The 15,447-nt window shown below is 34.1% G+C and overlaps 1 protein-coding gene across 5 annotated transcripts in view; it reads right to left on the bottom strand.

The window, feature by feature from the left end:
* Window positions 1-15,447, bottom strand: part of GABRA2 (gamma-aminobutyric acid type A receptor subunit alpha2) — a 151,909-nt gene that overhangs the window by 13,777 nt on the left and 122,685 nt on the right. For all 5 annotated transcript variants that reach the window (XM_050791618.1, XM_050791614.1, XM_050791615.1 and 2 more), the window contains one exon: window positions 2,070-2,272. In XM_050791618.1, the coding sequence (XP_050647575.1) occupies window positions 2,070-2,272 (203 nt within the window). The remainder of the gene's footprint in view (window positions 1-2,069; window positions 2,273-15,447) is intronic.

Here is a 15,447-nt window from a genome sequence, read left to right as displayed (position 1 = left end):
CTATGGAAAAGGAAACGAGAACAAGCAATGCCTGATATATTGTTTTCCTGAAGTCAACCACAAGAACTAAAATAACATAAACAATGTTAATTCTTTTCCTGAAAATTAGGTTGGAATCTCAGTGATTTTGACATAGCTTTATCCTGGCTATGTGTAATTTGGCATATGGGTAGACTTAAATCCACTATTCACAAGGAGTAAGCTATTGCTTTTACAGAGCATTATCAATTATTTGTTTTGTTTTTCACATTTAGAGGTACTTCTGTTTTCCAAGGTAAAGAGTTGAGAAGGCGGCCGGGCGCGGTGGCTCACGCCTGTAATCCCAGCACTTTGGGAGGCCGAGGCGGGCGGATCACAAGGTCAGGAGATCGAGACCACGGTGAAACCCCGTCTCTACTAAAAATACAAAAAATTAGCCGGGCGCGGTTGTGGGCGCCTGTAGTCCCAGCTACTCGGGAGGCTGAGGCAGGAGAATGGCGTGAACCCGGGAGGCGGAGCTTGCAGTGAGCCGAGATCGCGCCACTGCACTCCAGCCTGGGCGACAGAGCGAGACTCCGTCTCAAAAAAAAAAAAAAAAAAAAAAAAAAAAAAAAAAAAAAAAGAGTTGAGAAGGCATATCATTTCATAATGTCAATTTGGCACTCTCTAATATTAAAATAATATATCAATAAATTTACATATGGGAATTCATGGCACAAAACATTTGTCTTTTGCAACATATTTACAAAGGTCTAATATTTTATCTCCAAAAAATTAGTATGAAGGTGCATATGTAACCAATATATCTTAAAAAATAATTGCATAGATACCACGAAAAAGCAGTACACCATATAGGCAATGAAATCATAAATCAATATTAAAATGTAATGGAAATGCTGAAACAGCCCGGAAGTTAAGCATACAAAATTGACCAGATTCCTTTTAATATTTATTTGTTGGCTCTGTTAGTAGAGAAAATACAACTCATAAAATGAAATAAACCATCAGCCTTATTAAAATTTCTATGGCTTAAAAAAATTAAGGAAAAAGACCAAGACTTTTAAACTATAACATTTACTGCTTATATATTTAAACTGCAATATTGTCATAGCAATGAAAAAAAATTCAAATAACTGAAAAAGAAATCAAATCTGCAAGTATGTTAATCCAAATTTAATAAAAGAAGCATTTAGGTTGATACAATGTTAAAGAAATTCTCTGAATACAAAGTTTTACCATTATTAAGAATATAGATGATTATGATACATTCTAAGCCTCTTCTTGAGGCAGATACATAATCTACAGAGTATGAAAGGAAACAGCTGTTATATCAATGCACAAATCTCCAATTAGATTCAGTACTTGAAAACTGAATATGGACAGCAATAATCTCAAAAGAAGTTAATCTTAAAAACAAATAACTTTTCCCTTTTAGACAATTTGAACAATTTAAAATTCCTAGGCATTTCAGTACTGACATATTTATTCCATACAACATGGGAAAAAATTTTAAAAAATGCTACATGGGCTTTTACAATCAATCAACAGAGATTGGAACAGGTGAAGAGGACTCAATTCATTGACAAAGCCTGGAATTCTATAATAAGTAAAACTAATGCCCATTATCTTTTTCCAATCTCTTTATAATAATCCAGTGTAGTGTTAAAACCATGAACTTAACAGTCAGACAGGTATATCGGGGTTCAAGTATATTTACTAACAATTTGTGTAAGCTTGGGTAAGTAAACAGCTTTACTGTTTCAGACTCTTCATGAGTAAAAATGAGAAGAAGAAGGCAGTCCAGTCATAAAGATGCTATAAAGATTATGTGAGAGAGCATAGGTAAAACACTTAGCACAGTGCCTGACACATACAGCTCAACAGATGCTATGGAGTGGTTTTAATGGAAGTATTACTACTACGAGCACTCCTAAAGGATGTCAGGTGAGAACACTTTAAAAGAAATTGATGTGATTTAAATTCATATATATATGGATGTCTTTAATGTCAATTTTTAGAAACATATCTGTTACAAGCTGAATTCATTAGGGTATTTTCTTAATAATGATAACACGGAAGCTCTCACTTACCTTGTCATTTACTACACTCTTCCCATCCCAAGCCCATCCTCTTTTGGTGAAGTAATTAACAGTTGCAAATTCAATTAGGGCAGAGAACACAAATGCATAACAAACAGCAATAAACCAGTCCATGGCAGTCGCATAAGCCACTTTGGGGAGAGAATTTCGAGCACTGATGCTTAGAGTTGTCATTGTTAGGACAGTTGTTACTCCTGCAAAAGAAAAGATAGGAACCAAAAACATCAATAGTTACTGGCAGGACAGCATGGGAAGTAGCTTTTCTTTCTGCCCCCATCCTCCAAAGCTTTTGCTACTCTTATCCACTAAAAAATAATAAATAAATGAATAAATGCTAGAATACAGTGTAAAGTTAATTATCTTAAATAGGTATGATATTTCTTGATGTAATGACTCTCAAAATATTTTCGGTTTCCATTTTTGTTCTGTATAGAAATCATTTTTCCTCTTCCTAAGTACTATTGAAGTTAAAAAGACTGGGGATACTGAAGTAGCATTACCTACAAGGAAAAGCAGGCACTTTAAATGGGCCCATTGCCAATTAATATATATTTTTTAAATCTTGTAAAACCCTCACATTAATTTGTTCATCATTTATTTGAATCATGTTAAGCAATGGACCAATAACCCACAGAAGTAATCATGAAGGAACCGTGATTTAAAAATACTTCAAGAGGCTCAGTGCGGTGGCTCACGCCTGTAATCCCAGCACTTTGAGAGGCTAAGGAGGGTGGGTCAGAAGGTCAGGAGTTCAAGACCAGCCTGGCCAAGATAGTGAAACCCCATCTCTTTTAAAAATACAAAAATTAGCCAGGCATGGTGGCGGGTGCCTGTAATCCCATCTACTCTGGAGGCTGAGGTAGGGAGTTGCTTAAACCGGCAGAGGTTGCAGTGAGCCAAGATCACACCACTGCACTCCAGCCTGGTCGACAGAGCAAAACTCCATCTCCAAAAAAAAAAAAAAAAAGAAAGAGACAGACAGAGAGAGAGAGGGAAACAGAAAGAGAAGAAAGGAAGGAAGGAAGGAAGGAAGGAAGGAAGGAAGGAAGGAAGGAAGGAAGGAAGGGGAAAGAAAGAAACTTCAAGCCTGGCTATTTCAGTATTAAATCAATAATTCTGCATTGCTCAGCATTATGAGGACATAATTTTCTTTTACAACATAACTTAGAATCCATAAAATATGAACCAAACCACTAAAAACAAAAACTCATAAAATATAATTAATTATTTTGTAACTTTCTTGGTTTTAAAATAATATATTTCCTTTCCTTTTAACATATAGCTTTTCTGACAGTGGTAAGGAAGTCACAATTGATAAGAGAAAATAAGGCAATAATTCAGGAGGTAAACTGCATTATAAGTCCTCAAAATGACCATTACAATAACCTGTTTTGTCAGGGATCCAATATAAGTTTAATTATGTGCACTGGAGGTACATTAAATTAAAAGAAAATATGAAAATGTTAAAGAAATATTCATTCATATTTGAAGGTTCTTTGTATTTTATTTTCCTTTAGGATAAAACAGTATTTTCATTCATTTACAATACAGTTAGCAATTCAAAATAGCAATAATTCCAGTAAAGCATGAGTAAATGCATCTAGAAATACCCTATGATTGTAATAGTAAGAATGAAAGAAAAAAGGAACTTTATTTCACTGGCTGCTGAGTTATTAAAAACCACATTTACAGAAACATATTATGTTTGCACGTGCTAAATTGTGAAAGGTTTTGATGAATACGTTGCTTTCCTTTGAGACTTTCATACAAAAGAATAGAATATAAGACAGATACACATGTACATACATATACATATACATGTACATATGTATGTATATACACTCAATATAGGAAATGAAAATAAATCAGCAGCAAGAGTAAAGGTAATCCAAAAATAGTTGCTCTTTAAAAGCAATATTATCATCAAAATGTTAGTAAAATTTTTAAAAATTGATACTCTCCTGATAGTGTGGAAGATATAGGGCTTTACAAATTTGTGTCATACCTAAGAAACTGTCGTCTAATCCAAGGTCATGAAGAATTAGCCCTATATTTCCTATCAGTTTTAGAGTTTTAGGTCTTACCAGTGAGTCTTTGCTCCATTTTGAGTTCATTTTTGTGTGTGGTGTAAGGTAGATGTCCAAATTCATTCTTTTGCACATAGATAGCCCGTTGTCCCAGCACCATGTGTGAAAAAAGACTTTTGTTTCCCCATTAAATTATCTTGGACACTTTGTTGAGAATCAATTGACCATAGATATGTGGGATATCTCTGTACTGCAAATGTTATATCATTGATCTACATATCTATCCTTAGTCAAGTTTTACACTGTTTTGATGACTCTAGCTTTAGAGTAACTTTTGAAATCGAGAAGCTTGAGTCCCTTCTTACTCCTATTCATCAGTCTTAGTTTTCTTCAAGATTGTTTTGGCTATTCAGGATCCCTTACATTTCTGTATGTTGTTACAGTCATTTTGTTCAGTTTTGTAAAAAGGTCATTGGAATTTTAATAGATATTTAATTGAATCTGCACATGATATTTTGGTAGTAATGTCATTTTAATGATATTTAGTCTTTCAGTCTTTGAACACAGGATATATTTCCACTAGATCATTCTTTCTCTCATTCTCTCCTGTCTCTCTCTGTCTCTCTCTATTACTCTATAATAAACATTTCCATTTATTTAGGGCTTCTTTAATTTCATACAGCAACATTCTATAGTTTTCGATATTTAAGTCTTTCATCTTCTTGGTTAAATTTATTTATAGATATTGTATTTGTTTAGATGCTAATGTAAATGGAATGGCTTTCTTAACTTTCTGTTCAGATTGTTCATTGCTTATGTACAAAAACACAACTGACTTTTTGTATGTTGATTTTGTACCCTGCACCTTTGCTGAATTTAATAGCTGTGACAATTTTGACGTGGTTCGTTAAGGGTCTTCTATGAATAAGATCATGCAAATAGAGAGAGTTTTACTTCTTCCTTTCCAATCTGCATATTTTATTTGTTTTTCTTGCCTAATTGCCCTAGCTAGAACGTGTAGTATAACGTTGAATAGAATTGGTGAAAGCAGACATCTGTGTCTTATTTCTGATGTTAGGGAGAAACTTTAATCCTTCACCTACAGGTATGATTGTTTTCATGTTTTTTTTTTATTTTCCATAAATATGTTATATTATATTGATTTGATTTTTGTATGCTGATCTAACCTTGCATTTCTGGGATAAATCCCACTTTGTCACGCTATGTAATCCTTTTAAAATATGGCTGATTTTAGTTTGCTAGTATTTTATTGAGGGCATCTGCATCTATATTTAAAAGGAATATGGATCTGTAGGTTTTTAATTGTGATTTCTTTCTCTAGTTTGGTGTCTTGGTAATACAGCCTTATAAAATGAGTCAGGAAATGTTTCCTTCTCATGTATTTTCTGGAATATTTTGAGAAAGTTTGTTGTTAATTCTTTTTTTTTTTAATTTATTTATTATTATTATACTTTAAGTTGTAGGGTACATGTGCATAACGTGCAGGTTTGTTACATATGTATACTTGTGCCATGTTGCTGTGCTGCACCCATCAACTCGTCATTTACATCAGGTATAACTCCCAATGCAATCCCTCCCCCCTCCCCCCTCCCCCCCCTCCCCCCTCCCCCCTCCCCCCTCCCCCCTCCCCATGATAGGCCCCGGTGTGTGATGTTCCCCTTCCTGAGTCCAAGTGATCTCATTGTTCAGTTCCCACCTATGAGTGAGAACATGCGGTGTTTGGGTTTCTGTTCTTGTGATAGTTTGCTAAGAATGATGGTTTCCAGCTGCATCCATGTCCCTACAAAGGACACAAACTCATCCTTTTTGATGGCTGCATAGTATTCCATGGTGTATATGTGTCACATTTTCTTAATCCAATCTGTCACTGATGGACATTTGGGTTGATTCCAAGTCTTTGCTATTGTGAATAGTGCTGCAATAAACATACGTGTGCATGTGTCTTTATAGCAGCATACTTTATAATCCTTTGGGTATATACCCAGTAATGGGATGGCTGGGTCATATGGTACATCTAGTTCTAGATCATTGAGGAATCGCCATACTGTTTTCCATAATGGTTGAACTAGTTTACAATCCCACCAACAGTGTAAAAGTGTTCCTTTATATGTTTGGGAGAATTCACCAGTGAAGCCATTTGACCTTGAGGTTTTCTTAATTGGAATATTTAGTTTACTAAATTCATAGTTTTATTTGTCATAGGTTTATTCAGAATCTTGAGTTAATTTTAGTCATGTGTCATTGCTAGGAATTGTTATAGTTAATATAGATTGTCTAAATTTTTGGCATACAATCGTTACCAGAATTTATATATAGATATAGATATAGATATATAGATACAGATATAGATACAGAGAGAGAGAGAGAGAGAGAGAGAGAGAGAGAGAGATTGAGTCAGTCTTGCTTGACATTTCACCCAAGCTGAAATGCAGTAATGTGATCTTAGCTCACTGCAACCTACACCTCCTGGGTTCAAACAATTCTTGTGCCTCAGCATCCTGAATAGCTGGGATTACAGGAGCATGTCACCATGCCCAATTAATTTTCATATTTTTAGTAGAGACGGATTTTGTCATGTTGGCCTGGCTGGTCTCAAACTCCTGGCCTCAAGTGAGTGATCCACCCGCCTCGGCCTCCCAAAGTGCTGTGATTACAGGCATGAGCCACTGTGCCTTGCCACATATATATATATTATATAAATTTCTTTTGCTCTATGGTCAGAAGTGATGTCCTCTCTTCTTGCTTAATTTTAGTAATTTGATTTTTGTCTCTTTTTTTCTTGGTCATTGTAGCTAAAAGTAACTCAACGTTATTGATCTGCTCAAAAACCAACTTATGGTTGTGTGGTAATTTTTTCTATTTGTTATTTCTGTTCTCTCTACAATTTATCTCTACTCTAACACTTCTTGTTTTTCTTCCCCTTGCTTTGGGTTTAGCTTTTCTACCATTCAAGGAAGATGGTTAAGTTATTGATTTGAGAATTTTTTTTTCTCTTCGTAACATAAGTGGTTAGAGATACAAATTTCTCTTTAAGAACAAGCTTTTGTCATTTTCCATAACATACATGATTTTTTGCTTCCATTCAATCTTAAAGTATTTTCTAAAACCTCTTGTGATTTCTTCTTTGATTTCATGGTTATTTAGAAATGTCTTCTTTAATGTTTACATACTATAAATTTCCCAAATTTACTTTTTTATTGATTTCTAATTCTATTCTATTGTAGTGTCAGAACATACTTTGTAATAATTCAATCTTTGAATTTCTTGAGACTTGTTTAATGGTCTAATGCATTATCTTCCTAGAGAATGCTTCATGCCCACTTGAGAAATATGTGCATTCCGCTTTTTATGACCAGAGTACGTTAGGTGTAGTTGGTGTATTCTCTATTCAAGTCTTCTACATTTTGCTGATCTTCTGTCTAGTTATATTCATTTTAATATTTTTAATATTTTATTTTAATATTACAATTTTAATATTTTAATATTTTATTTCAATAAAATATTAACTTTTGTATTTAATTTTTAATATTTAAAATAAATATAAAATAAATTTATAAATTTAAATATAAATAAATATAAAACAAAATTTTTAGTTAATGTTTAATATTTTATTTTAGTTTTGATGAATAATTCTAGGTTGAATATTTTTATTTTCAAATATCTTCCCATGGCCTCTGGTCTCCATGGTTTTTGATTATTTGTTAGGTGCTAATCATATTGAGAATCCCTTTTATATGAGATGTTACTTTGCTTGTAACATTTGCTTGTTTCAAGATTCTCTATTGGCCTTTGGCATTCCAAAGTTTTATTATGATATATCCAGTTGTGATGTCTTAGAGTTTCCTTTATTTCTAGTTCATTGAGCTTCTTGGATGTGCTGATAGAAAATTTTCATCAAGTTTGAAAGGTTTTAGCCATCATGTCTTCAATTTTTTTTTTTTTTTTTTTTTTTTTTTGAGGTGGAGTCTCAGTCTGTCACCCAGGTTAGAGGTCACTGACACGGTCTCGTCTCACTGCAACCTTTGCCTCCCAGGTTCAAGCAATTCTCCTGCCTCAGCCTGCTGAATAGTTGGGATTACAGGCATGCACCACCACATACACGTAATTTATTTTTATTTTTATTTTTTTTTATTTTTTATTTTTTTTTTTTGAGACGGAGTCTCGCTCTGTTGCCCAGGCTGGAGTGCAGTGGCCGGATCTCAGCTCACTGCAAGCTCCGCCTCCCGGGTTTGCGCCATTCTCCTGCCTCAGCCTCCCGAGTAGCTGGGACTACAGGCGCCCGCCACCTCGCCCGGCTAGTTTTTTTTTTCTGTATTTTTTTTAGTAGAGACGAGGTTTCACCATGTTAACCAGGATGGTCTCGATCTTCTGACCTCGTGATCCGCCCGTCTCGGCCTCCCAAAGTGCTGGGATTACAGGCTTGAGCCACCACGCCCGGCCTATTTTTATTTTTCGTAGAGACAGTGCTTCACCATGTTGTTCAGGCTGGTCTTGAACTCCTGACCTCAGATGATCCACCTGCCTTGGCCTTCCAAAGTGCTGGAATTACAGGTGTGAGCCACCGTGCATGGCCCAAATATTCTTTTTTTAACCTTTCTCTCTCTACTCTTGTTCTCTGACTACAAAAGATTCATCTGTTGATATGCTTGATGATGTACAACAGGTCTTACAGACTGATTAATTTTCCTCATTCTTTTCTCTTTCTGTTCCTCATATTCAACAATCTTAATTGGCTTATCATTGAGGTAACTGATTTTTCTTTTTGGACTGTTTGAATCTGCTGGTAAGCCTCTCTAGTGAATTTTTTATTTCAGTTTGATAATTTGAACTACAGAATTTCTAATTGTTTCAATTTTAAATAATTTATATTATTTTATTGATGAAGTGTTTGAAATATCATTATTATACTTTCCTTTAGTTCTTTGGACACGGTCTCCTTTAGCTCTTTTATCATAGTTAGCATAGTTAAAGACTTTGTGTGGTTAGTACAATGTCTGGGCTTCCTCAGGTAGAATTTCTAACGAATTTTTTTTTTTTTTCCTGAAAATGGGTTATAGTTTCTCTTTACTTTGTATGTCTCATATTCTTTTTTGAAAATTGGACATTAGGAATATTGTAATGTGGCAAATCTGGAAATCAGACTCTGACCCTTCTCTGGGATTTGTTGTTATTGTTGACAAACTTATTGTTTGTTTATTAGCTTTTCTTAACTAATTCTATGAAGTCTGTGTTCTTTTTAGTTAGGGACTACTGAAGACTCTGTTTTAATAGCTTAGTGGGTCATCTAATGGGTAGACAGAATATGTAATTGTTAGCTATTTTTATTCTTCCTACTTTTGTTATAACAGATTGACGATCCCTCAGCCAAAAATCTCAGATTTAATATTCTCCAAAATCTGAAATGTTTCAAGTGCCAAGATAACATTGTAGATTTCAGATTTTTCAGATTATGGATGCTGAACCAGTGTGTATTCTACAAATGTTCCAAAATCCAAGAATATCCAAAAGACTTCTGGTCCCAAGCATTTTGGATAAGGGATAGTCAACCTGTACTGCCATTCTAAAAAAATGTATCTTGCTGATTTGACAGAAAACAACAACAACAACAATAACAAAACCCTAGAGCTACATCAAACTCTAAAACTACTAGAATAAAAGATAGAGTAAAAGGTATATGACATTAGTTTGGGTAACGATTTTTTAGGTTTGACTGTGAAAACATAGGCAACAAAAACAAAGATAAACGAGTAAGATTACATCAAGATTAAGAGTTTCCATATATTAAACAAAATTAGCAGAATGATAAAAATCTGGGATCGGTAGAAAACATTTGCAAGCCACAATTCTGAAAAGTGCTTAATTTACAAGGTATATAAAAAACTCAAACACCTCTACAGCAATAAAATAAGTAATCGAATTGAGAAACAGGCAAGGGACTTGAAAAGATATTCCTCAAGGGAAGACATAAATAGTTGACAGATACGTGAAAAAAAAGGCCAACATCACTAAACATTAGAGGATATCAATTAAAGCCATAATGAATATCGCTTCACATATTTTAGAATGACTATTATCAAAGGGACAAAAGAGAACACATGTTGGCAAGGATGTATATTGCACACTCTTGGTTGGAATGTGAACTATGCGAATTAGTATAACTATTATGGAAAACAGTATGGGAGTTTTCCAAAAAACAGAAAATGAAATTACCGTATGATCCAGCAATCATACTTCTGCGAATTTACCCCAAAGACTTGAGATCAGTATATTGAAATGATGTCTGCACTTTCATGTTCATTACAACACTACTTACAATAGCCAACTTACGAGATCAGTCTAAGTGTCTTCCAAAGGATGAATCAAGAAAGAAAATGTGGTATATGTGTACAACGGAAGAGTATTAGGCCTCAGAAAAAGAAGAAATTCTGTCAGTTGAGGCAACATGAATAGAATTGGAGAATAATATGCTGGGTTAAATAAGTCAAACACAGAAAGACAAAAGCAGCATGTTCTCACTTATAGGTAAAGTCTAAAACAATTGAACTCACAGAAGCAGTGAGAAGAATGGTAGTTACTAGAGGCTGTGAGGTCAGGGAAATGGAATGGGGAGATGATAGCCAAAGGGTACAAAGCCTCAGATGGGAAGAATAATTTTCATGTTTGTTTTGAGAACAGTTGCAGAGTATAGTAAATATAGCTGCTAATTAAGTTCGGTAACTTCTATTTCACTAAAAGAATATTTCTAATATTCTCATTACAAAAGGTTAAATGTTGGAGGTGACAGATATATTAATTAGCTGAGTTTAATCTTTCCACATTATATTAAAAAATCATAACATCATTTTGTAATCCATATTTACATGTACAATTATAATGTGTCAATAGATAGCAAAAAAGAAAGTATAGAGATAAATGTTATACAAGACTCTTCTATGAACACTACTTATAAAAGCCAGAGTGGCAAATTGGTCTATTTACTGATGCAGAAATAGTCTGAAAAATTGTTGAATACCTACATTATAAATACCATGACAATACCACAAAGAATAAAATAGTGCTATATATTGACTACAAATATTCTGCATTAAAAGTTTCATAATTCCATTTGAATGAAAATATACACAGCTAGATTTATATATCAATATACATGTAACTGTATAAATGTAGTAAAAAAAAAGTCAGAAAAGAAACACCTACAGTTACCATTTTGGGGAAGAATGTGGTATTTAGATTGAATAAAGAAAATTAAAATGGACTTGTGGCTGACTTTTTTTGTTTTACATTTTTTGCTATTTTAAAATGAAATACCAGGAATAAAATTAAAACATAAAATCTCTAATGATACAATTTAAGATGGTAATATTAGTTATTTGTGAAAATTAATAGTGAGATTATATTATTTTCTTTTTCTGCAGTGAAACTGCTTTTCATTTGTGATAAAAATAATACAACAATTTTAATTTAAAGCAGGGATAGTTGATGGCATCTATCAATTCTAATTCAAATGTGAATTTTTGGAATATCTGATGGATGCACTCTAATACTGATTAACTTTTTTAAAAAACAGAAAACATTTACAATAAAATGCAAGTCCAAATGATGGCAAACCATAAGTTGAATTTTGTTTCTAAGTCTACATTAACAGTTTAAAATTAGATTTTGGTCTATTCATTCTAGGCAATAAAACATTACAGAAATTTTAATACAAATCTACCGTGAGGCAATCTTCCCTATATCTAAATTATATTTTCTTTCATCTGATTTTGGAAATTTGGCAATAATGTTATTAACTTTGTCTCTAGATGCCCTCCTCCTTCTTCCTTTCTTCCCTTTCTTTTTGTCTTTTTACTGGAAAAATATGATTCTCAAATGCCACCTTTTCTGTTTACTGCTTTATCGTAGCCTGGTCTCATGACACTATAAACAAAGAGTACTGGACATTAAATAAAGAGACAGTGCACTTACCTGGAAAGCTCACAAACCTTCCCTGTACCTGTCTACCAACAATGTGCATTTTTCTGCACCTAGTTGGGCACTCTCTAAATGTTTCCTCAGCATTTATTTAACAGACTGTTTCTTTTTTTATCACCTCTGGTGAGATCTCTACAATTCACTTATCTGGGAGGCTTTTTTTGTCAGTTAAGAATAAAAAAGGTAAGTGCCTTAAAGTGTTTTTAGCACTAAAATTCTCTATAATATGTGAAATATATGTGAGGATTCCCCATGCATAGACAATACCTAACTTATAGCACTTTTACACTTTATTTTATATAATATTTTTATATCAAGGTATAGGCCAAAAATGTTAGATAATTGATGTTTTAACTCATACTAGGTGAGCAAATGATGTCTAAGCAAAGGGTTTTGGGTGAAAATACACGCTGAGAAGAAAGTCAAACCAAGGTAGGTAGTTTAGCACAGAGACTGACACTGCTGCAGCAGCTTCCCCATTTCTAACATAAGGATCACCAATAGCACTTTCTAATAGTGTTATTACTAAGACCAAATGAGTTTCTTCACGTAAAGCTGTGCCCCTACTATAAAAAAATAAATAAATACTTCAATGCATGTATGCAAAAAATATCACTCTGAAAGCAAAGGTAGATTTAAACCAGAAAGACAAAATAAAATAAAATCCTCCTGTGTATTTGTGGTTGGGGTGTGGGGTGGAAGTTAAGAAGGAAAAGTCTCAGAAACTAAACAGGCACGAAAGACTGCACTAGAACACATGTAAAATTGTTTGATACCACCTGCTGGTTACTGCTAGGAATGGCAGAAACAAAAGATACTCTGATAACATGTGTTGGGTTTCCCCTGCTTCAGGCCAATGGATAAAAATTGAAAGTACAGAATATAACAAACGTATGCACAAGACCAGGTCGTATGTGTCTCTAGAAGGAAGTTCTACAGACTGCAAAACCTGAGTTATGCATACTGCAGCATTAGTAGAATGTGCACTCTCAGGTGCAAGAAGCTTTGACATTTTGTTAAATATCCTATTCCCCAAATAAAATAAAATAAACATTTACAAATACAATTTAAGTGTACTATAAAAGGCTATAATTTTTAACTCAGAACCGTACTGCATCTGAATGATAAAGTCATTGGAATTTCTATGTGCTAGAGAGAGAAATTAGAATTTGGATGACATATTTTGTCAAAAAGCTTAACTCAAACTCACATCTTTAATATTGGTGAGAATAAAGAAAAAATTATGATCTAGAAGAAAATGTTTCAAAGGCTATAATAATAATGTGGACAACACTGTTGAAGGAATTGAAATTGTTCTATTTACCTAAATATATCACGGATTTAATTCATCCAAAACTCGTATTCCCCTCCTCACTTTTCTTCCTGAAGTCCTTCTCTCAGTGAAAGACTTCACAATCTAAATGATGCCATTTTCATATTGGCACCAACATGAAGCTGCAGAGATATAAAAATGTTGTCAGTCTAGGGAATTATACATGCTGTTTACTCTACCTGGAGTCTTTCCACTGCCACTTGTTTACCTCTTTTGTATTTAGCTACCTTTTATTTCTTTACTTGATAAATTATTATTAAGTGCCTACTAAACATCAGGTACTCTTGTAAAAACTGAGAATACACCAATTAACAAAATTGCAAAGGTTGCTGCACCCTAGAGTGCCCATTCTGCTAATGCTGCAGTATATATAGCTCAGGTTTTGCAATCTGTAGAATCTCTTTCCTAAAGGAACACACAACCAGGTCTGAAGCATATCTTTGTTTTATTGTCCTTTTCAAAATTTTGTTAGTTGGCACAACTGTATACCCCCAAAAATTATATGGATTAGAGCTTGTGTGTCTTCTCCCCAAAATGTAAAAGGGTGCTTAGTTGAGGGTAGTGTTTCATTTTTTAAATAAATTAATAAATATTTATTGAAACCACTACACCAGTAATCTATAATCAATAAATATTTATTTTTTAGGACAATTGCCAGAAACCTATACTTTCTTTTATGAAGCAAGCATAAACTTAGTCCCCACTTTGTGCTGAGCACTGTGGAGCTGTGACTGGAATATTAGCAAAGCCAGATGAGCCCTCTAAGAGATATTAAAAAATAAAAGTACAAAAGAACCCAACATCACAACTGGACAAGGTTTAAGATGACCTATAATAGAGCAGCCCACCTTGAAACGGAGGTTGGGTAGGACTTCCCTTAAGAAATAGGGACTAAGTTAACAGGGTACCCAGGAAAGGAAAAATAATCCTAAACTAGAAAAGAGCGTGCACAGAAAATCCCAGGAACATGGTGAAGCCCAGGGCATTTAGGAGGAATAGAGAGAAAGCTACAAGGCAGGAAGGCAAGAAATAAGGGTTTCAGGAAAGAAGAGGAGGCCAGAAGAGGAAGCAGGAGTCAGACTATTCAAAGCCTTTTTGACTATGCTAAGGTAATATAACTTACTTTCAAGAGCAATGGGAAACTATTTTTTAAAATTATGATTTAAGTTCTGGGATACATGTGCAGAACGTGCAGGTTTGTTACATAGGTATACACAGGCCATGGTGGTTTGCTGCACCCATCAACTCATCATCTACATTAGGTATTTCTCCTAATGATATTCCTCCCTTAGCCCCCTACCCCCTGACAGAAATTTAAACAGTGTAGTGGCATGATCAGTATTTCTTATTTAAAATATTACTTTGGCTATTATTTATTTTTAGTTAAGGTAGTATTGTTTTTCCTTCCCTAGTTGTTTTAAAGATTTTCTCTGTCTTTGGTTTACAGCAGTATGAATGTGATAAGACTAGGCGTGATTCTTGTTGTATTTCGTTTTTCAAATTTATCCTTCGTGTTCTCTGAGCTTTCTGGATCTGTGGTTTTATTTGGAAAGTTCTTGGCCATTATTACCTCAAATATTTCTTCTTTATTCTCACTTTCTACTCTCTCTCTCTCTGTTTCTCTCTCTCTCTTTAGGTGTGTGTGTGTTTGTGTATACACACCGTTCACTCCAGATATATTTAGACAGTCTCTCTCTATATAGACCATTCACTATTTTCTCCTCCTCTATCTGTCATTTAACAATTGTGGCACAAGACATCCAAGCATAGAATAGTCTTAGTATCAGAGACCTAGGCTTTTCATTTATTATACCTCTGCCATATTTAAGGTGTTGGCCATGTTCTTGAGGTTCAGGAAGGCTTGCCAACACTAGACTGCCTTCCAGCACACAGAAAGTGGAAGAGGGAAGGAGAAGCATATCTATTCATTTTAAGGGGATGTTCCTGAGATTAAGGGCATCTCCCTAAGATTTAGTCACAAACTGAAAATTATACAACTAATATGTACTCATATTTC

The sequence above is a fragment of the Macaca thibetana genome, chromosome 5, assembly GCF_024542745.1.
Source record: "Macaca thibetana thibetana isolate TM-01 chromosome 5, ASM2454274v1, whole genome shotgun sequence".
Lineage (NCBI taxonomy): Eukaryota > Metazoa > Chordata > Mammalia > Primates > Cercopithecidae > Macaca > Macaca thibetana.
Note: the sequence above shows the minus strand (reverse complement) of the source record. Positions and strands in the feature narration are given on the sequence as shown.